Raw genomic sequence first — 23455 nt, 5'->3', positions numbered from 1 at the left:
TGATCATTTTGTCAAGCTTCTGCATTCATGTTCCATCAGATGTCACTGTTGTTGTTTTCGGTGACATATATCGGAAACTAGACACAATCTGTTTTCCTATAATTGTTCACAGAGGACACTGCAGTGCAAAACATGTCTGGTACCTCTATATATGCATTGAGATTATTATTCGAAATCCCTCCGTTTTTACACATTCTGCACACAAAATAGCTCACTCTCACAGAATTTCCCGCCGAATTTTATGTATGGGGCGGGGCATAAAATATCTTTTGCGCAGAATATGTAAAACAGGAGGGACTTCAAATGTTAAAGCAAATGCATATATAGAGGTACCAGACATGTTTTGTAGTGTCAGGTACTCTATTTTGTAATCTGTGAAAGGGAAATCACAAATCGAGTGTCAACAAAATACATGGCATGTTGAGAGATTGAGCTCGTGAGAGAGAATTTCTCCCTCAAATTTGAATTTTTTTTGGCTCTCTGGGGACTGGTAGTAAAGCAGGTAAAATTGTAAGGGGAAAAATCATTTTTAATTAATTGTAGCTTGTTTAACAATAATTTCCGGGAAAAAACTGAACGACAAAGTCCCTGATTAATTTCTTTGGGTTGTCGTTCACTTTTTTTCACCTGAATATGCACCGAAAGCGAATTATTCCCACTTCTCTCAATTTCTATATGGGGATTTTTATCACTTCCTACCTACGGAACAGCGCCATCTCTGTGGAAAATGGTCGAACAAAATGATTAATTCAAATAAAACACATCCCCAAAGGGATATTCTGTAAACTAGTTGAAAAACGCAAATATTAACTTAGAATATCAAATTAAACAAAGATGAAGAGCCAAGTAGGCTAGTCAACTAAAATGATAAATCAATGTACTACCATAATTAACAGAAATAAACATAATTTTACTACTTCTAGTACCAAGTCAGTTTCATACTAAATAAGATCAAATTTTGGGAGGCCCCGATTTTGAACAGGTTGAGCACCGTAGGGCAAAAATTTCCGGTAAAAAGTAAAAATCAGTAGAACTGTTTCAAACACATCGTTGGTACTTGAGTGGTCGCCGATCATCTCTTTTTGCCAGTTGTGGCGGGGGGGGGGCACACACACCCCTCACCATCCCTCTCCAAAGAGGGGGTTTGGTAAAGATAGATGATAAAACCGATTTGTACCTTCCTAAAAGTTGTCCTTGCTCGCTTACTACTCTCTATATGCAATTTTCACACTGCCGTACTCTAAATGGAACTATCAATTCTTGAACTTTCATCTCCTCCTCATCTATCGTATAAAAAATTACCACTTCAGTCTGTTATTTGAAATTAGCATCTTCAACTATGTAAATCGTTGACTTCTCGCAGAAGTAATACTAAACATATAAGTCAAAAAAAAATCCAATTTTACATCAGTCTAATGCTCATTCCATTGAACTTAGGCCACCGTGCACCTTGATTGACCCCTAACAATCGATTGACAATAATTAAATCGGTATAACTGCAGCTTAATTTGGCATTCATCACACTGCACGGTACGGCATCTTATTGATTTCGACAGCGGTGTGGTTTGTGACACACAATAACAAGGTGTTTTCCAACATGTTCGAACGAAAATAAGACGCATTTTGTACCTTTGTAGCTATAGATTAGACGTAGGTCGTAAAGGCATCTCGAGTAACAGCACGCTGTTGCTGCTACTGTTTTGATACTTGCTCCATGTGTACCTAGTGAAAACCGATTGTCGTAGGTCATCATCACTCACGATTCACGTCGGCATATATTTACATGGTGGCGCTGGTGATGACACAGACACGCAGACGTAACCTTTAAATAAATTTTACTTAAACATATTGTCTCGCAGCTCATTAACGAAATCTGTTACATACAAGTGTGAGGGTGGGGGATTCGCGGAACTAATAATATTAAAGTTGATCGTTAAATGCGTGAACGACGGTTGAGGAGAAAGAGCTACGTCTGTTTGTCTGTGGTGATGGTGATGATGATTTGTTATGATCGGGATACCGTGCGTAACAGATCCTGTTGGCATTTGGAAGAGTGCTTTTCAGTAAAGAAAACACATATGTTCGGGAATAGTATACTCGAGCGAGCAGTCAGCTCGTATTGGTCGGAAAATGAAGTTATAAATAAACATCTTCGAACTTTGCACGGATTGTACACGGCCAATTAAATCAACTCAAATTTAGGTTTCGTTTACTCAAATTCGCAAAAAAACGTAGGTTATTCATAGAGTAAGTAATTTTTTTCTCAATTTTCCTGAAATGAGTGCAGATTTTTCAGGAGGAAAATTTTACTCAGTCTATGAGTCACCTAGGTTTTTGTGATTTTGAGTGATTTTGCGTCGATCTCATCGGCTGTGTAAAAAACATGTTCGAATGCATTGTGATTTAGGATCGAAGTACATAGGGCGGAAGAGTCGATTGAGTTTTCTGTATTAAAATTCTCAGATGCTGTAAATGATGATGGGAAAGTAAAATTTCCAAAGCGTACCTTAATATCAGGGATACATGTAGCGATGATGGCGTCTCCATTATTAGATTGCCTCTCAAGCTTACCGTATAGGATAAGCAAACGCCTATCTTCCTTTTGCTCTTGCCGGAGAATCATGTTCTAGTGAGTTAGTTTGTAGAGCCGATTAAAGACAGTATTGTACCTGTTTTTAGGTTTGTTTTAATTTTGGTTCGCCATTTTGTCAAAAATTGTTTTTTTTATCCATCGATCGCCGCCTGAATTGACTGATTGTTAATGCAACCCCTTTGAAATGTGTGATTTCAGATAATTTCTGCTCGTGCCAGCGTGGCCACCGCGGAACTACTTTCTAAAACCGCTTCCTCGTGAGAGTATAACTTTACCTAACGTGCTAGATCACGTATGATCTGATGAGTTGATCTCAGACAGGTGAATCTGAAACTTTCCAGGATAAAAACTCTCCGTTCTTCTAATTTCTGAATTCCTGCCAGGAGGTGGATCTCAGAATTTCTAGTTCGCGGAGGACTGTTTAGGATCATCCTAAGGATCTTGTTCTGGATCCTTTGGAGTTTAAGGTGATGGCATTTGGTGAAACTCTCCCAGACTGGCATCCCGTATTCTATTACGGGAAGGATGATTTGTTTGTAGACAGCAAGTTTATCTTTCAGGGATAGAGTAGACCTCGTGTTGATGAGTGGATACAGTGATCTTATCAAGATGTTACACTTGGTTTTGGTTTTTTCAACGTGCTCCTTGAAAATCAGCTTACTGTCTAATGTTAAGCCGAGGTAGACTACCTCTTTCGACCATTCCACCACTGTGCCGTTCAGACAGATCTTATTATTCTCCGACGGAACAAGTTTAGGAGATTTAGAGTGTGGAAAGATGACGACCTGGGTCTTTGCCACGTTGATACGGATCTTCCAGCTGTTTAAATATTCAGACAGGACGTCCAGGCTTCTCTGAAGTTTGGCAGTCAGAGCTCCGATAACCCTACCCTTGTAGACGATGGATGTGTCATCTGCGAACAGAGACAACGATCCACCATCAGGGAGAGTCGGCATATCGGAGGTGAACAGGTTGAATAAGATGGAGCCAAGGATGCTTCCTTGTGGAACCCCGGCATCGATGTTGAAAGCATCCGATATGATGCCATTCAGAGAGACTCGGAACGTCCTGTCCGAAAGATCGTTATTTATTATCTTCACTAGGAAGATTGAAAGACCGTACGCTTTTTCAACGTCCAACAATGTCATGGCAGATGTTTTCGAAACAGACTTGTTCCGTCTGAGAATGTGTGTTACTCGAGGCAGCTGGTGGACGGTCGAACGACCTTTCCGAAAACCAAACTGTTCCTCGAGTAACAAGTTGTTTTCATCGGCAGATGTTAGGAGCCGGTGGTACAGTGCTTTTTCGAACAGTTTTGATAACCCTGAGAGAAGGCTGATTGGTCGATAACTTGAAGGAGAGGACGGATCCTTCCCAGGTTTCCGGATGGGTATAACTTTAGCTGACTTCCAACACGAGGGGAAGTGGCTAAGTCGGAGGCACAGATTAAAAATCAGTGCCAGATGGTTGTAGAATGTGGAACTCAAGTGTTTGAGTCCCAGATTCAGGATGTTGTCGAAACCTCGGGCCTTCATGTTTTCAGATGATTAGATACAAGCAACAGTTCGTCAGCCGTAATCTCGGATTCCTCGGGGAAAATATTAGGAATCTGATGGAGGTTGGTTGCGTTTTCAGCAATCTCAGCTTCGTGAGACTTAACGATGTTTTGTCCGAGATAATGGGAGCTGACGAAGTGTTGACCTATCGCGGCAGCCATCTCTTCAGGAGTTATCAGATGAACGACTGGGTCGCCGGGACTATCCAGTGGGGTCAGTGGTGAAATGGGTCTTGGCTTATTTTTATTGATTTTTGTAATTTCTAAAAGGGTTTTGCACAATCTGGGAGAGAGCGTTAGCAAAGTTCTGATTTCTGAGGTCCATCATCCTGGTTTGGATTTTAGGCGATTACAGTGGGTCTTCAAGACAGGCAAGCCAGAACGCTGGTATTGCCTTCGCATGGAGTTACGGAGTTTAATAAGATTTTTGGTAATTCTATCAAGGTTCAAAGTATTGCTCACCTGTCTGGATACTGGCACGGGTTGTTCCCTGGCCCGGGATATCGCCTCCTCGATGGAAAGCAGACACCAGTCAACGTCTTCGGTCATCTCCGGAAAGACACCGTAGTGGACAGTGGAGTCGATACAGTGTTGGAACTGATCCCAGCTGACGCGATGGTAGTTGCGTCGGGAAGCTTGGAATCGGTTGACGGATGAGCTTACATCGGCCACCACTGGATAGTAGTCCGAACTCAGCTCCTGGTGGGTCACAGGTTGCGAGATGTTGTCTCCCATGTTGCTGACACAGGTGTCAATGGTGGAGTGCACGCCAGACCGGCGCTATTATGGTGTAGTGAGCCTCTTGCAGGTCGTCATTCAGGATTGTGCCGTTTTGGTTGCGTCGACTGTTGCCCCAAGCCTGGTGTTTAGCGTTCAGGTCGCCATCGATGTTGTACTTCTCACACCGTTGAGTTAGTCTGATGATGTCTCTCTGCAGGTCCCTCATGGTGACTTGTTTGGGACAGTAGGCCGCAATGATGGTAATAGGGCCGAAAGGAGTGGAGACTTCCACACCCACCGCTTCGATCATCTTCAGCTGGAAATTCGGTAGCAGTCGACAGCCAATATTTCTTCTTAATGCGATAGCCACTCCTCCTCCGCGGGAGCTGGCCCGGTCTAGTCTTACGAGCCGAAAATCGGGGAGGTGAACCTTGATCTCCGGCTTCAGGTGTGTTTCGATGATGACGGCGATGTCAATGCTATGTCCATTGATGGCTTCACTGTCCATACTTTTGCACGAGGGTCATAACTACACGAAGCTGTTCAGGTAGTGTTTTGGTGGTGCGCAAGATAACGATCACCTCAGTGACGAGCATCACTAGTTCGTCGCTTGTGAGTGGAGAATTGTCTTCTGACTCATCTGACACAGCACGGGCGTACGATAATCCCGGGTCAGTAGAGCCATGACTTGGCTGGGCCGCAGCGGCAGTGAGGCTGAACGGTGGCTGGGACCCGCTTGATCTGATGTTGGATTCGCAGCGGGATTGGCGGTGGTTTAGTGGAAGCGGTGCTAGGTTCGGGATCATACGACGAGCCTGAAGTACTGGAAACGTGTCCATGTTGACAATAGGGGCACGATTATTGTGGTGGCGACCAGGTTTGTTCCTCGTGGAAGCCTGTTGTCTGATCTGGATGAAGGCCGCTCGCTTGGGACATCTCCTATCGCTGCCCAGATGGTTGGAATCACAGTTCACGCACTTAGGTTGAGCTTCTTCTTCCTTCTTGCAGGTGGTAGTATTGTGAGCCCCAGCACATTTGCCACAACGAGCCTTCATGTGACAATTATTCGTACCGTGCCCAAATACTAGACAATTAGTGCACTGTGTCACGTCACGGTGCCGAGGGCGATACTGCTCCCACTGAATCACGATGTTAAACAGCGCGCAAATCTGCCGCAGAGCAGCCACACTGGTGCAGCCCTTATCGAAGTGCACCAGGTACAACTGGTCTCGGAATGCACTGGTTTCATCACGTCTCGCAATGGGAAAAAGTTAAGGATTGTGTCCAAAGCACGACCGCATTGTTGACGTAGAACTACGAGATTGTTTTTGATGCTCCATTCACTAATATCAAAATAAATGCACACTTAGAAAAACCTAATTTTACACGTAACGGAATCCATCTTTGACACAAAGGATGAGACGTAAACAAACAAGTCATGTAAAATTAAGTGCTTTTAGACTGAAAAGTTTGTTACTCGACGAAAAGTACGTTTGTTGATCTGAATTTCACGTCTATTATAACTCAATTCTATGTCAAAAGTGACGCTCGTATATGTCAGTCTCAGAGCACCTAAATTTACATGATTTTTTCTAAGTGTGTGGTCTAGAAACTTAACTCCAAAATGAACAATTCATTATTCAAGTTTTTGAAATTGGGCGGTTATTGAATAAATCCTAAAATTAGGTTTACCTTTGTCCACTTTCTTGTTGGCTCGACACATTCGAACGCGTTCAGCAACGGTCCGCGTCTGTTTCGCAGGTTTCCCTGCCTCCTGGTCTCTCACGCGCTTCCGATAATCGCGGAGATATTTAGCAGCCATGAATATTTTTACAGTTATACAGAATTTTTCAATAAACACTTGTTTCACTTCGAATATTGACTCTATCCAACGCGAAGAGTAAACACTGAAGCACTTACTGCACCAATTTGAATTTACAGAGAATGCTACAATGCATAATCACGATGGTGTTTCAATATGATGTCTGCGTTTGGGAAACAATCACAAAATGAAATTTGTATTGACTTTCTTTTTGCACACGCCGGTATGCTACACAGACTCATCTCAAAATGAGTAGTTTGCTTTCAAGTAGCGACACTCTCCTTTTGCGTAGTTTGCCAATGTCAATACCTTGAAAGCAAAAAGCAATTAACGAGTTATTAATTAAAGGTGAAGAGAATCGATCAAAATCACTTGCACCCCTGCTTCCAAGTTTGGTAACAAGATTACAACTCTGTAGAGCAATTTGTGTGGTCGTTAGGGGGCGTGTGGTTCTGAATAAGGACAAACAGGCACATATAAATACTATTCCAACTTTGTAAGCTTGTTGGCCCTGAAAAGGGCCGTTTTGTTGCCAAAGTTGGTGATGATTTAACCTCCGAAACCGTACAGAGTGCGTCTGTCGCTTCAAAGCGTAAACGATATCCATAGCTGTTTAAACTTGGCGTGTATGTGACAGCATCACGGATCACATTTTCCAGGAACACCTTCAGCACACCTCGTGTTTTCTCGTTGATCAGACCGGAGATACGTTTGACACCGCCACGGCGAGCCAGACGACGGATGACGGTTATCACGAAGAACCTTCCCAAGGAACACACATGTTCCATAGCAGTTTATATAACCTTTGTATTACTTGTTTTGGTTGTACAGAAGTTTACTCTATATGAATTTGTGTTATTTGGGTTACGATGACGCTTGGCGCCTCCTTTGCCAAGACTTTGCTACTTTGCCACGACCAGTAATTGTTGCTTGTTGGGTAAAAGAGTGGACTACCTAACCTGCTACCACCTTCCTACTGCTGCTATTGATGCTTCTGCTGCCTGCTCACCACGTCGTCCGAAGCGAAAATGAGTTGAGGCTAGTTTAGTTTAGTTTAAATGATCTTTATTTTAGTTTAACTTGGACGATTACCATATAAATTTTTACTAAGTGATTTAATTGCTTTCTTCATCTTTAGGTATGGGCAAAATTCAAAATTTGTTTTACAGAATTAGTCCTAGACTTAGTACACGGTCGACCACCTTGGTGGGATTGGTTTGTTTTGTTTTTAGAATTTGAAGAGAAACTACTTAATACTACTATTTACAGCTTACAACTAACCTACTCTACTATATACACTTAACCTACTATGTACAAATTGCTTATTAAAGCATGTTCAGAAAGATTGCATTTTTGAATAAATTTAGTTGTCATATCATCAATTTTGGAATCTACTTTGGGAATTTCTGCCTCTTGATGGAGGTCTGCTATTCTTGTGTCGAATGGACGATCTAGGATCATCCTCAACACTCTATTCTGTGCAACCTGGATTTTGTTCCTGTGGGTCTGAGCGCACGATTCCCACACCGGGGCGGCATAGAAGATCGCGGGGGCTATGATCTGTTTGTAAACAGCCAGTTTGTTTTGCCTTGAGAGGCGGGATCTGCGGCAAATGAGCGGATACAAACACCTAACCAAGGCGGAGCACTTAACTAGGGTTTTCTCTATGTGCGAGCGGAACAGGAGCTTCTCATCGAACAACATCCCGAGATAAGTAACATCAGTGGACCACTCGACCCTTGTACCATCCATTATTACGGTACAGGAGGGAGACGGTTTAAGTTTTAATGATTGTCTGTGAAGGAACATGATCGCTTGGGTTTTCGAGGCGTTGATTTTGATTTTCCACGTGGTGGCATAATCAGTAAAGGTGTCAAGGCATCGTTGGAGCTTGTTCGTAATTTCACGAGGCATCCTACCCTTGACGGCTATCGCGGTGTCATCTGCAAACAGAAAGAACACGCAACCGTCTCCTAGAGGAGGGATGTCCGACGTGTAGATGCTGTAAAGCAGTGGTCCCAGCAGACTCCCTTGCGGAACACCTGCTGGGATCGAAAATTGTCCCGAAAGGGAACTATTCAACGACACCCTGAACGACCTTTGCTGGAGGTAGTTACGGGTGATTTTCACAAGGTATGGTGGAAAGTTAGAGTTACAAAGCTTGTATATAAGTCCGTCGTGCCAGACATTGTCAAACGCCTTTTCGACGTCTAACAAGGCCATGGCTGTGGACTTGGATACAGCTTTGTTACTTCGGATGTTAGTCATCACCCGCACTAGCTGATGATTGGTGGAATGCCCCTTGCGGAACCCGAACTGTTCCGGAAGAAGAATGTCATGTTCCTCCACAAACTTGTTTAGTCGGCTGAGGATCAATTTTTCGAACAGCTTGCTCAGCGCTGAGAGCAGGCTAATCGGTCTGTAGCTTGACGGTAGTGAAGGGTCTTTCCCAGGTTTGCGGATCGGGATGATTTTTGCCACCTTCCAGATGCTTGGAAAGTAGTGCAGCTCCAAGCATCTGTTGAGGATGGCAGCCAGCAGCGAGTGCACCCTCGCGCTGAGATTTTTCAACTCTAGGTTGAATATTCCGTCAAACCCGGGAGCCTTCATGTTTTTACTATATTTCAGCGCTGAGCAAATTTGTTCCTCTGTAATCCGTTCTTCTGGAGGGACGGCACAAGGGGAGGCATCTAACGTCTGGACGCACTGCGCAACCTGGTTCTCGAGTGGACTTGGGATTTTGGAGCCAAGCAAATGCGACTGGGCAATGTGCTCCCCAATCGCATTGGCTTTCTCTTCGTTGGTGATAAGCCGTTCGTCATTGACTCTAAGTGGTGGAATGGGCTTGGGGTGAGACTTCAGCACCTTGGCAACCTTCCAGAATGGTCTGGAACGGTCGTCCAGGTTCTGAACGAGCCGCCCGAAACTCTCGTTCCGGATTGAGACCATTCTGGAAGCGATCTGCCGATTCAGATCGACCATTTCGTATTTACGCTGCAGATCCCCAGTCCACTGAAACTGGCGTCTACGAACATTTCTGAGCCGAATCAAGAGTTTGGTGTGGGAATCAATTGCTTGAAACTTACCCCTCACAGGAACTCGTCGAACGCACTCTTCGTCAGCCACGGATATGGCTTGATGGAGACCCTCCAGGGCCCGGTCGATGTCCTCCACTGTATCGAGCGGTGGGTTGTCGTCGATGTGGCGGTCGACCACGCGTCGAAACTGGACCCAGTTGACTCGATGGTAGTCCTTCCGCTGGCACGGTGCAGGGGCCACGTTGTAGCCCAGCTCGGTCAGCACCGGTTGGTGGTCCGAACTCAGGTCGTTGACGGCAACCGGCTTGGCTAATCTGGTGTTTGCCAAGAACAGGTCCAGCGTCGATGGGTTGCCCGTCGGTGATGTGAAGGTTGGTTCGTCTGGAAACCAGACGGAATAGAGACCATGCTGGGAATGGTCGAATAGCAGGCGGCCGTTCTGGTTCTGCTGGTAGTTCCGCCAGGCCTCGTGCCGGGCGTTCAGGTCCCCTCCGATTATAAAGCGGGCATTGGTGTGGGTTATGATGGCAAGGTCGTTCTTGAACTGCTGTGCTGTACCATTGCTAACGGTACATTGCCGGGGGCAGTAGACAACGATGAACCGGACGTTTCCGGTCGATGTTTCCACCTCAACGCCGACGGCCTCGATGATGGAAGTGCGGTAGTGGGGTAGGGTGCAGTACTTGATGCCTTTCTTGATGATGACCGCGACACCGCCCCCCCTGGAGCTGGTGCGATCAAGCCGGACAATGTTGTGGTCGGGCAGCCAGAAGCTGTCACCGGTCTTGAGGTGGGTCTCGGTGAGAAGGCCCACGTCGATGTCGTGCTTGCGGAGGAAGTCTGCAAGCTCAATGTTTTTCGCCCCTACGGAGCGAGCGTTCCAGTTGGCGATCTTTATGGGTTCACGGTCCATAATTAGCGACGAAGGAGATGATAGCTTGGAGCTGTTGTGTTCTTGTTGCGCAGGTGCGCTTGATGATGATGGCCTGGGCCAACAGTGTGACGATCTCATCCGTTGACAGCGGAGAATCGTCTGTAGCTTCACCGGTTGTACCGGCCAATCCCGGAGCAGGGGGATCCGTCGATGGGCCGGAGGCTTGACTGGGTACTGCAGCGGCAGCCGACTGGGCAGCAGCCAACTGTTGGTTGAGCGGGAGCGGCGCCAACACTGGAATTGGCCGTGGTTGGACCGGTGATAACGGAGGAAAGTTCTGCGCGTTGTTTTCCGGGACCTTCTTGCGACCGGGCTGGTTGTTGGACGAGGCCTTCTTCCGGATCTCGGCGTATTCGGCCCGCTTCGGACAGGCCTTACTCGTGGCCTTGTGGGCAGCACCGCAGTTGGCGCATGTGGGAGCGGCTTCCTCGATGCTGTCGCAGTCGTCGATCTTGTGGTTTTTGCCGCATTTGATGCAGCGGCTGGCCATGCGGCAGTTCCTGGTGCCGTGCCCGAACAATAGGCAGTTCGAGCACTGAGTGACGCCACGGTGGGTTGGCTTATACCGCTCCCACTTCACTACGATGTGGAACAGTGTGCGTGTCGTATGGAGATCCTTCACGGTTGTGGAGTTCTTCTGCAGATGGACCAAGTAGAGCTGGTCACGATACTTGATGGCCTTGCTGCGGGTCATCTTGTGGATTTCGACCGGCTTGAGGCCGTTCGCCTTAATCTCGTCCATTAAGGTGGTGGTGTCCATGTCGTGGAGCCCGCGCAGCACCACTTTCAGCGGCTTGGTGGCCTCGACGTCGTGGGAGAAGTACTCCAGCTTCATCCTGTCCAAGAGGGCCTGGACTGCGTTGTAGTGATTTTCGGCCGAGACCATCAGTTTGTAGCCTTCCGTGCACCGTTGAATGGTGCATCGAAGGCCCTGCTTAATGTAGAAATCCAGCTGCTCCCATAGCCCGGGAGGGAAGCCCTTCACATAGAAGGGTGGCAACTTAACTTTTTTAGGCACCGTCTCAGGGTCCGACTGCGGCTGGGCTCCGTTCTGCAGGGCGGAGAACGGATTGTTGCTCAGCAGCTTTTTTGCTGCCGATGCGGTGGCGCTGATGTCTTCAGGTCTGGGTCGTTTAGTTCCGGGAGGCCCCGGCTGCGGGTCCGCAACGCCTGTCGGGACGGGTAATGGGGTTTTCTTCTGCTTCTTCTGAGCTGGCTCGGTGGTCGCGCCGTCTCCTGGGAGAGTCTGTTTTCCCGGTAAGCCGGCACTCGCGTTACCGCGCGATTTCTTACCCATGGCTGGGTCAGCGAGAGCGTCACTATACAACGCGGAGCTAATTCGACTTGCGAACGAACGAACGAAACTAGAGAGAATTCAAATCGACTGAACTGCTGAACAGTCTGGCAGCGAATGATGAGTTGAGGCTAGACAGCAGCGCTCTTTTATATCTTTTCAGGTTAAAGCAGAATGAGGTGCAACCAAGTGGTACTCGATGTTGACGTCTGGGTTTGGGAAGAACGTTTATTTCATGAAAACAGTGAAGTGCTTGACATTACCAATAGTTTCTTGTTAAAAAATCATCAGTGCTTCCATTACTATTGATGCGTGGAATATTTCTGATCGATTGGTGATAAAATTATTGAAGTTGGTCCAGGGGCAGCTGAGTTATTAATGTTCAAAATCTTTCATAATTTTGTTACATGTTCCACTTTTGGTTTTCACAAAGTGTACTCCCATATAGAAAACACAGACGTAGTCCTACGTCAAACATGTTGATTGGTTGCAGATGAAGGTGCTCAAATTCCGCTTTAATCTTCGCAACAGGGAGATTTGGAAGACCACGGATCACCATTTTCAGTGGTTTGCTTCCAGGGACGTCGTGAGTGTAGAACTCAAACCGGTTCAGCTGAAGAAATGTGCCAACAGCGTTGTAGTCCGCCAGCGTCGAGCACAAGATTTTGATCCCCGTGCTGTACAGCTTGAACAGCGGATGGATTTGATTTTTAGCCAGCTCATTCCTGAGCAACGCGAGTTCCTTCGTCGAGGTGAACAGTGGGGGCACTTTTTCCCGTTTCTCAACTGGATCTATATCTGCTTCTTCGGGGAGTGCCGAGAACGGATTACTCTGAAGCAACCTTTCCGTGTGGTTGCTGGCACCAGCTTTCTTGCGAGAGAGCGAGCGAAAAGAAAATCGGACTGTACAGCTTGATGGTCAGGCAGAGAATGATCCTTGTGCGAGGTACGAATCGGGTTGATCATCTCTTTTACCAAACTCCCCCGTTGGGGAGGGATAGTGATGGGAGGGGCTTACGTCAGATCAGTGTGAAATAATCGATAGAACTATTTCCGCACATTGATGGTACATGAGCAAATCGGCGATCATCTCTTTTGTCAGTGGTGGTGAGGGGAGGGGGATACACCTCACCATCCCTCCCCATCGGGGGAGTTTGGTAATGGAGATGATCAACCCGATTCGTAACGTCCTCAAAATTGATCTTTGTTGGCTTTCTACTATCTATATACAATTTTCACACTACCGTACTCTCACGGAACTATCAACTCTATACTTTCATCTCCTCATCGATTATATAAAATGGCCACTTTAAGTCTGATATTTACCGTTAAGTATCTCTAACTTTTTTGAAATTTTTTACTGTGTATATTTTTCCTGAACATAAATTATTGTTTACTACAACTTTGTATCAGACGTCATTTCAACTGGAAGCGACGTTTTCAAGTTATGATATCTTAAAAAATATCGAATACGCCATTTTGTTTTTTTTTGCAAGATTCAAAATGGCCGAATTTCAGCTAAAGCGTGAACGATTGACCATGACAAACAATTATGCAAAGTTTCATGCAAATCGGAAAAGGTCGAATAAGATTTTTTGTTTGATTGCTACTTGACCTGGAAATGTTCACATATCACCGATAGGTGAATCAATTGCGATTTATTTTTAACCTGACCATCGAGTCGTCGATCGCGTTGATGGGATTGGCACTAGGTAGACGTGTAAGCTGTTAGGTGTTTCCGAAGGGGATAGAGCGCTATGAATGGGTCTCTTTTCGGTGGCTGTGAACAGGTGGTTTGATTGATTTATGAACTAAGTACGAAAATAAACTTAGTCTGAGGGTACATATACCCTTGTATGTATCTCTATTGCATTTAAAGGTTAAGAGACTGTTGCCTTTAGGGAATTTACAAACAGAAGCTGCCAAAGGTAATTAAACTAATAGAAGTCATTAATGAGACTAGTAATTTCAAGATGTTTGGAGAATTTTAAAATTAAATTCAGAAGAGTCTTGAAATATTTAAACATCATTCAAACAGTTAAGGAACAAAGACGAATTAATTCGATGGAGACATGAATAACTTTCTGAAAATAGAACGGTTGAATACTTGGCTGTTAGATTTATCGACAGACGCTCAAGAGTCGAGCTATCAAGCTGCTTCAGTGCCTATATAGCTTGCTTATTATAACCGCACGCCCGCTGCTACTGAAAACAAACACTTTCACATCAAATATCCGCCGTCTTCGGGGCACGTCAGAATCACGCGACGCCAGCCAGAGCGATGACGTTGATAGTAGAGAACCACGTCCAACTGCTGAACACGCTAGAGATACGTTTACCCTTTTTAGTTTCGTTGTTTTACACTTTACACCCTTCGACCGTCATATGCCACTACTGTTTTGCCACTTGACGACACGCACGCAAAAGGGCGCGCTTCTTCCGTTCCCAGCCAGGGTTGCCACATTTAAATCAGTTTTATTTTTTTGTGAGAAAATTTTTATATCTGCATCACTACACTGAGGCAAATAAACTTAGGAATTTAATAAGTGAGGATTATGAATGATTTCCATCTAACATGAGGTAGCTCTTATACGCCTTTAACCATTTCATTTTCGCAAGGCTTAAAAGTGCTCAAACACGGGCCCCGTAATCTCAACGTCCATGAAAAGGATACACTGCTCCGTTTTATTATTATTTTTCATAAGGAAAATCAATGAAATTCATATTGATTTTTTAAGGCTAACATTCATAAGTTGTTCTTATGGAATTCATACGTTCTTTTGCCTTAGTGTAGGCAAACAATCGGTATTAAACTGCCCAAGTAACAATGCAAGTTTTGTTGTGGTTTTGAAGCATTATACAAGTCTTAACCATGATCTACAGAACCCTCATAAAACCCTCATAAAACTCAAATTGTTTCTTGGGTGAAAACCTAAACATCATAGAAACATGTTTTTGTGAAGGATATGTGAGTACGTAAATACGTAAATTCAACTTTCATGGGTTTGCTTTTCACCTAGCGAGTGACATTTACTAAGTTCACATCACATTGTTTGTGCCAAAACGGTTGTCAAATGTATCCAAAATGCATTTGGCACTTTCTGACATTCAGTGGCATTATTTTGATAAATAGTCAGTTAAATTTTGAGAAATTTCTAGTCAGTTTTCGCTTTAAAAGCTTTTACCTAGTGAGCATTGACTATAGTGGAAGAATCTGTATATCTCTAGCTTCAGATTCTTGGTCAAGAAATGATCCAAAAAAATCTGTAAAATGCCAAATAATCTGTATATGTGGCAACCCTGGTTTCCACCACGCCAGGCCGCACTGCCTGACTAGCGGTAATAAATTGCAACTGTTTATCGACTAGCGGGTAGATGAAAACTGGTTGGTGGCCGGAGGGACTCTCTGCGTTGTAACTATGTTACTATTATACGGTTGGAGGACGCGATTTCCCCTTTCTCATTCGACTGCAATAAATACAGTCATAACGACGGGTGCGTAGTGGGTGGCCGCTCCAAGACGTCTACGAAAAATCAAGAGTTGCACCACGCGCGCTGGATGCCATAGAAATTCCCCCCAAAGCATAACCCCCCCTTTTAAATGACGTCGGTCACAGTTTGCCGGCGGGGTTAAGCAGGGTGATGGCGCTTCACTACGCTGCTGTGCTGTTGGCTGCCTGGGGTGTTTGTCCGTCGCCGGTCGGAAATGTCGAACTAGAAGGCAACGACAGTTTACACCAGACGTGGTCGCGTGGCGTTTCGTTTGGGGACTCTCGCTTTCTGTGGTACACCTATGGGTTTACCTGCAATAAACATGACATAATTAGCATAATCAGGTTGTAACCTTTCCTTTTTGTTGGCGAATGTTCTCGTGTTTTTTACAGGCAATGAGCGTGTCGTAAACAACTTGTACAGCGCAGTTGACTCTCATACACACGGGGGAATTTCGGTTCCGGTGGTGAACGCTTACATATATTCCAACACTTCCAATCATCAATGCAAGATGGCGCTGGTTATGCTACCGTGCGATCTTCCCTGGTGGTCCAACGTCCAGAAGAAGCTCGCCCAGATTGAGGAAACGCCGACACTGGAGGTCGTCCTGGATGTGATGCAGAAGCTGCATGAACTTTGCAAGTAAGTATGCTTTGTTTAATACACTGAAAGGGGGGAAGGGGGATCAAACATTCCCCTAGAAACTTAAGGCAAACATAAAATTGCCTTTTCATACAAAATTTTTTACATTTGGGCAGATTCAAATTTGAATTTTAGAATCGACCTTCTCCGATTTTTGCTGAAATTCGGTCATTTTGGATCTTCTAAAATTTTCAAAATGGCATCCTTGAAATTTTTCCAAAAATTCTAGCACGGAACCGGCATTTCTGATCAAAATGACGCCTGAGACAACGTTGTACAAAAAATATCGTCTTTCTTGGAAGACTACAAAGTTTTTATTTATTATTTTAAGTAAAAATTGCAACCACGGCCGCATCAATGACGCAGAACTACGAAGCTAATATATAAATTTCATTCAACCAAAACTTCATTCATTGTTCAAAGTTTTGAAATAAGGCGACATTCAATTCCCTAAATTTAAGATTAAATTTTCAAAATTCAGAGTTCAGTTCCTATTCCATTCAAAATTAAGTTCCAAACATGTACATTCAACTTTCAATAACTGCAAAATGTTTATTTTTCAGATAACAGAGCGGCAATTCACTAATTCACCATATATCATTTTGATGTTGCAGAATTATGACAGATACACTGAATTTCATTTGAATTTAACAGACTTTCAGGTTGTCTTTTATATGTAAATTGAAAGTAAATTTGATTGTTTCATAGTAACATAGTTCAAATTCAGAATAGAACTGATTTATCCCCGTTTACACACGGCATAGGGCTATATTTAAATTTTAAAACAATATGGTACCATTTTCATTACCGTAAAACGGGGTAACATTGATAAAGGTTAAAAATATTTTAAATATTTTTTACATTAAACAATGTTTTTCAAATTTTATTTGTTTCACACTCCGAATAGCTTAGCCATCTCTAGCATTCCTAAGGTCTGTAGATTATTTTGATTGTTAAACCATTGAAAATAGAGTCGTCTACTTTTTCAAAATGCGAAAAGAGTCGTTAAACTTTTTTTTTTTAAGTGTGTTTATGGGCTTTGCAAATGGCTTAAGATCTATAATCTACATTAATGGGCACAAATGTTCATAATTAGTTAGAATACCTTCATGGTTCCTATACATGGATCCTGGAGACACCAGAACGGTCTCCCGGCAGATCCGGAACATCCGTAAAAGTGGTCAATCCACGAAACTGAGCCTAGAGCTCCGCATTTTTTTAAACATTAGGAACTGTGATATAAGACAGAATTTGTGGTCGTGACAAAAACATGGACCTGGATGGCCATAGGACCGTCTACCGCAAGATACGGAAAATCCGTAAAAGTGGTCCAGTGGTTTCTTATATCACAGTTTAAAAAAAAAGAACTGCAGAGCTCTAGGATCAGTTTCACAGATTGACAAATTTACGGATGTTCCGGATCTTTTGGAGGACAGTCTCATGGCCAGCCGGATCCATGTTTATGTCACGACCCTAAATTCTATCTTAAATCGCAGTTCCAAGAGTTTTCGAAAAAAAAAACATGGAGCTCTAGAATCAGTATCATGGATGGACCACTTTTGCGGATCTTCCGGAGGACGGTCCCATGGTCATTCGGGTCCATGTTTATGTTAAGATGTTAATGTTAAATTCATTCTAATATCACAGTTCCACGTGTTTTCGAAAAAAAAAAGTGGAACTCCTGGATCAATTTTATGGCTAGCTTGCTTGCAATCAGGCTAAGGCCTTGTTGTCCTCTGCTGTCCGAAGATCTGAACTCGGAGTGGGAGGCTAACATTGTCTTCCCTAGAACCTCTTCCTTTCATGTATTTTGTCTTTGATGCGTTGATGGCAAGTCCAATCCGCCTAGCTTCAGCCTTCAGTCTGATGTACGTTTCCGCCATCGTCTGAAAGTTCCGTGTCATGATGTCAATGTCATCGGCGAAGCCAAGAAGCTGGATGGACTTCCTGAAGATTGTGCCACTCGTGTCTATTCCAGCTCTTTTGATCACACCCTCTAACGCGATGTTGAATAGCAGACACGAAAGTCCATCACCTTGCCGTAACCCCCTTCGAGATTCAAAGGGACTCGAGATACTCGAACAACGCACATCACTCGATCCATCGTCGCCTTGACCAATCGCGTCAGTTTATCCGGAAATCCGTAAACGTGGATAACCTGCCATAGTTGATCTCGATCGATTGCGTCGTATCGGGATTTGAAATCGATGAACAAATGATGTGTGGGCAAGTTGTAATCGCGGCATTTCTGCAGAACCTGCCGAATCGCGAATAGAACCCATGAATCCCGCCTGGTATTGCCCCACGAACTCTCTTGCAAATGGTGACAGCCAGCGGCATAGAATTTGGGTACCTTGTAGGTGGTGCTCAGCAGCGTGATCGCTCGGTAGTTGCTGCAATCCAACTTGTCACCCTTTTTTATTGGGCATACGACACCTTCCATCCACTCCTCCGGTAATATCTTCTCCTCCCAAATATTGACAATTACCCAGTGCAGCGCTCTAGCCAGTGCTTCACCACCGTATTTTAATAGCTCACTTGGTAGTTGATCTACACCAGTTGCTTTGTTGTTCTTCAGCCGACCGATCTTCTCCTCAACTTCTCGATGATCAGGGGCCGGTAGCCTGTCGTCTTCTGCACGTGCTCCAAGGTCTGTTGCCGTGCCACCTTCGAGTTCTGCTACTACACCGTTGAGGTGCTCGTCATAGTACTGCTTCCACCTCTCAATTTTATGGAGTGACAATTTTACGGATGTTGTTGATCTTCCGGACGATGGTCCCATGGCTGTCTAGGTACATGTTTATGTCACGGCGCGAAATTCATTCTTATATCACAGTTCCTAATGTCTTTTGAAAAAACTGCGGAGCTCTAGGATCAGCTTCTTTGATTGACCTCTTTTATGGATGTTCTGGACTTACCAGAGGATGGCCCCATGGCCATTTGGGTCCATGACCCCAAATTATTTATTATATCACAGTTCCACATGCTCTCGAAAAAACCGTAGAACTCTAGGATCAGTTTCGAGTATTGACCATTTTTAAAAGATGTTCTAGATCTTGCGGAGGGCGGTCCCATGGTCTTCTAGGTACATGTTTTCGTAAAAACCTCTAGGATCAGTTCCATACATTGACCACTTTTGCGGATTTTTCGGATCTTTCGGAGGACATCGGATGGGCATCTGGGTCCATGTTATGTCACGATCCCAAATTCATTCTAATATCACAGTTCCTAACGTTTTTAAGAAAACCACGGAACACTAGGATCTGTTTCATGGATTTACCACTTTTACGGATGTTCCGGATCTTCCGGAGGATGGTCTCATGGACATCCAAGTCCATGTTTATGTCACAATCCCATATTCTTTCTATCATCACAGTTACTAATGTCAAAAAAACGCGGAGCTCTAGGATCAGGATCGTGGATTTACCACTTTTGCGGATGTTCCGAATCTTCCGCTGGCCATGTCCATGACCCAAATTCATTCTTATATCACAGTTCCTAATGTTAAAAAAACGCGGAGCTCTAGGATCAGTTTCGTGGATTGTCCACTTTTACGGATTTTTCAGATCTTTCGGAGGACGGTCCCATGGCCATTCAGGTCCATGTTTATGTCACGACCCCAAATACTTGGTTGAAGGTGGTCTATAGAATTCTAATGAACCTCATTTTTAAGTCGTTATAAGAACTTGAAAGTTCCGGTACCATAATTGAAGAGCATTCTAAGCAGCTTCTGGCGGAACTTGAACGGAACTTTTAGAAAATAAATTAAAAAAGGTTTTTGTCCTCAACACCAATTCTATATTTAGTTCGCACTTTTATGAAAGTTATTTCTAAAGGCTGTGTATTGATTTATCAGCATTAGTAGTAGAATTGGAGCTGTTTGAAAATTAAACCCTGTCCTTCTGCGTGAGAGCCCCAGCACGAACCGCTACGTCATCTGAGATATATTAAAGTGAGCTGTTGTCCCGCCTACTGTTGGAGTTTTCAGTGCCAGCTGACTGACTTGAATATGAAACACAACACCTTGTTGAATTCCATTCCATTAACATTAAATTTTGTTACTAATAAAGACTTGTGCGGATTGCTTCATGTGGCTTAAAAGTTCTGAGGGAACTTAATTTGAACTTAATGGAACTTGAAACTTCTGTCAGAACTTTATGGAACTTGAAAGTTCTGTCGGAACTTTTGTAAACATAAGTTGACCCTATACGCGCGAACAGAAGCACGCCTATGCAACGCCTATTATATTCGGGTAGGGGAAATTCTCTCCTTTCCAATAGTGGTATTGGCTTGCGTTGGCATACTTCGGTTCGCATGTAAAGGGGCCTTATAACTTATGTTTACAAAAGCTTATAGCGGCGCCGGTGGTGTAGTGGTAAGCGTGACTGCCAATAACTCCAAAGGGCCTGGGTGTCAGTGCCGTCGGTATTTTCTGAGGCATAGAATCTCTGATCACGCCTTCCTTCGGAAGGGAAGTAAAGCCGTTAGTCCTCGGTCCATGAGTTGATGGGTCGATAGGTAGCGTCCAGGTGTGGCAGCTGCCTCCCTGGCGTCGGTAGCATTGCTGCTCCTCACGGAAAGCGACTGATGTCCTTCCTCCGGTCCCACGAAGGTGACGCTCTGTTTTGGCCGGATCTGACATCGTGCCATTACGCGAAACCGGTGATGGAGTGGTACGAAGCCAACGATGTTGTTTTTGTGCCGAAGAAGGCAAATCCGCCAAACTCGCCAGAACTTCGCCCAATAGAAAAATTCTGGGCGTTTATGAAGGCCAAGCTCCGGAAAACAGGGAAGGTCTTCAAAAACGACAAGGACTTGAAGAAAGAGTAGATGAAAGTGTGTAAGAAAGAAGGCGCAAGTGTTGCACAGGATTTGATGGGTAGCGTTAAGTTCAAGGTGCGGGCAACCAGCTTTGCAAAAACATAGTTAATATGTGTTTATTTATTCTCTGAGAGTTTTAAAAATATATTAAAATGATATTTAGGTGGTCATTTTTGTCTGTTACATTTTTTTTTTTCGAGTACAGTCTTAGTTTATATATCCCAAATAACGAGGTTATTTTATGATTCTAGGAAACTGGGAAATACTGTGAAATATCCCACAATATAGGTATTTTTGGAATCGTGGTGACGTGTAGCGACCAGAAATCTATGTTTGACGCCATTTTGAAATCCAAGATGGCGGCTTCCGGTTAGAGAAAAACATTGAAATTCTGTGAAAAAGCCCACAATACGGGAATTTTTGGAATCGGAATAACGTGTACATCCATGTCTGAAGCCATTGTTATATCAAAGATATTAGTTGGGCCGTGGACTTCCTCAGCCGTTTCCAGAGTGGAGCAACGGACATCCATTGGGCGCACTTAAAACATGTATTGCGCTATTTACACGGCACAACGGAATATTTCCTTGTATATCGGCGAAGCAAAACTGCAGAACCTCTGGTCGGCTACGCCGATGCCGACTGGGGAAGCAACATTAACGACCGTAGATCAACTTCGGGAAGCTTGTTCCAAGTATTCGAAAGCTCAGTACTGTGGACAACAAGAAAGTAACCGACCGTCTCCCTATCATCTACTGAGGCAGAGTACGTGTCGTTAAGTCAGGCTGCATTCGATGCGATCTGGTTGAGGTGGTGTTAGCGTGTAACGACGCTAGCGTGAATACGCCTTTTTTTGGAAAACGATGATCGACAGATAGCGTTTAACGACAACGCAATAACCGAATAACCGTGGGCCGATAGCTTTTGGCACTGGTAGGGTCTTTGCCAGGCTTGTGGATTGGAAAGACTTTTACTAACTTCCAGCATGCAGGGAAGTAGCCAAGTACCAAACACTTATTGAAGACCGCTGCAAGGTGCTCGAAGAAGTCAACACTCGAGTTTTTCAGCTCGAGGTTGACCACTCCATCGACACCAGTGGCCTTCATGTTCTTGGTTGATTTAATCACTGCTATCACCTCATCAGCCGATATTCTACTATCATCATGCACTACTACGGGGGTGGCAGCGACTCTAGACATTGCCTCCAATACTGCAGGCTCGTAGGGACTCACCATGGCTTGGCCAAGGTTATGTGAATTCACAAAGTGTTGACCAAGAGCATTGGCCTTTTCCACTGGGAATATGAGTAAGGATGGATCCGAATTCTGATTATTTTTTAAAATCTTTGCCATTTTCCAGAATGACTTAGCGCAATCTGGGAGAGAGCGAATCTTGTTTGCAAAATCGATATTTCTGAGATCCACCATCCTGGATTGGATGATTTTGTTCAAACGGTTGCAATTGGTCTTCAGGATAGGCTGCCTACGAATCGTGTTGCGGAGTCTTATAAGGTCTTCGGTAGATCTGTCAAGGTTCAGAGTATTACTCACCTGTCTGGATACTGGAACATGTTGCCCGCTGACCCTGGAAATCGCTTTTATCGATAGAGCGCAGACACCGCGTCGATGTCGTCGGTTGTTTCCGGGTGGACGTCATAGTCGATACTGGTGTCAACGCGGTGTTGGAATTGCGACCAATCTACCTGATGGTAGTTTCGCCGTGATGCTTAGAACTTGTTGATTGAGGAACCCACTTCAGCCACCACCGGATAGTGGTCCGAGCTGAGTTCCTGATACACGACAGGCTGCGAGATGTTGTTGCCCATGTTGCTGATGTAGATATCGATGGTGGCATGAGCACCGGACCTACTCAACCGGCTGGGAGTGTCCGGACTCAAGATGTTGTACTGCCCTTCCTGCAGATCGTTGTTCAGGATGGTGCCGTTTTGATTGCGCCGACTGTTGCCCCAAGCTTGATGTTTGGCATTCAGGTCGCCAGCGATTATGTATTTTTGCCGCCGCCGAGTTGATGTACGGCAGCAGGTGGCAGTTGATGTTGTGCCTCACAGCAACGGCTACTCTCCCTCTTCTTGCACTAGTTCTGTCGAGTCTCAAGAGCCGAAAGTCCGATAGGTAGATGTTGACTTCCGGCCTTAGATGGGTTTCGGTGATGATGGCAATGTCGATCTCTTTGGCGTTAAGGAAGTCAAGTAGTTCGATATGCTTGTTCTTCAGCGAACAAGCGTTCCAATTTGCAATCTTTATAACTTCACGGTCCATACTTAGTGACAAGGGACAGGGCAGCATAAAGCTGTTCAGATCTGGTTTTGCAGGTGCGCAAGGATGATGATCACCTCTGCCACGAGTGCACAAGTTCCTCCGAGGTAAATGGGGAATCGTCGACGGACTCACCTGACACAGCACTGGCATACGATAAACCAGGGGCAGTGGAGGGACCTTGGTTCGGCTGGGCCGCTGCAGCAGTGAGGCGATGCTGGGCTGATCGGTGGCTGGGGGGCGCTTGCTCTGTTGGAGAATACCCAGC

The 23455-nt window shown here is 44.7% G+C and overlaps 1 protein-coding gene across 4 annotated transcripts in view; it reads left to right on the top strand.

Moving 5' to 3' along the window:
• Positions 1-23455, top strand: part of LOC135701210 (uncharacterized) — an 80540-nt gene that overhangs the window by 34987 nt on the left and 22098 nt on the right. For all 4 annotated transcript variants that reach the window (XM_065221971.1, XM_065221970.1, XM_065221972.1 and 1 more), the window contains exon 3: positions 15841-16090. In XM_065221971.1, the coding sequence (XP_065078043.1) occupies positions 15960-16090 (131 nt within the window). In that variant the 5' untranslated portion in view covers positions 15841-15959. The remainder of the gene's footprint in view (positions 1-15840; positions 16091-23455) is intronic.

The sequence above is a fragment of the Ochlerotatus camptorhynchus genome, unplaced genomic scaffold, assembly GCF_037179485.1.
Source record: "Ochlerotatus camptorhynchus isolate MF236.1 unplaced genomic scaffold, CSIRO-AGI_Acam_v1.1 ptg000151l, whole genome shotgun sequence".
Lineage (NCBI taxonomy): Eukaryota > Metazoa > Arthropoda > Insecta > Diptera > Culicidae > Ochlerotatus > Ochlerotatus camptorhynchus.
The sequence above is the reverse complement of the archived record's forward strand: the minus strand, read 5'-3'. Positions and strand labels throughout refer to the sequence as shown.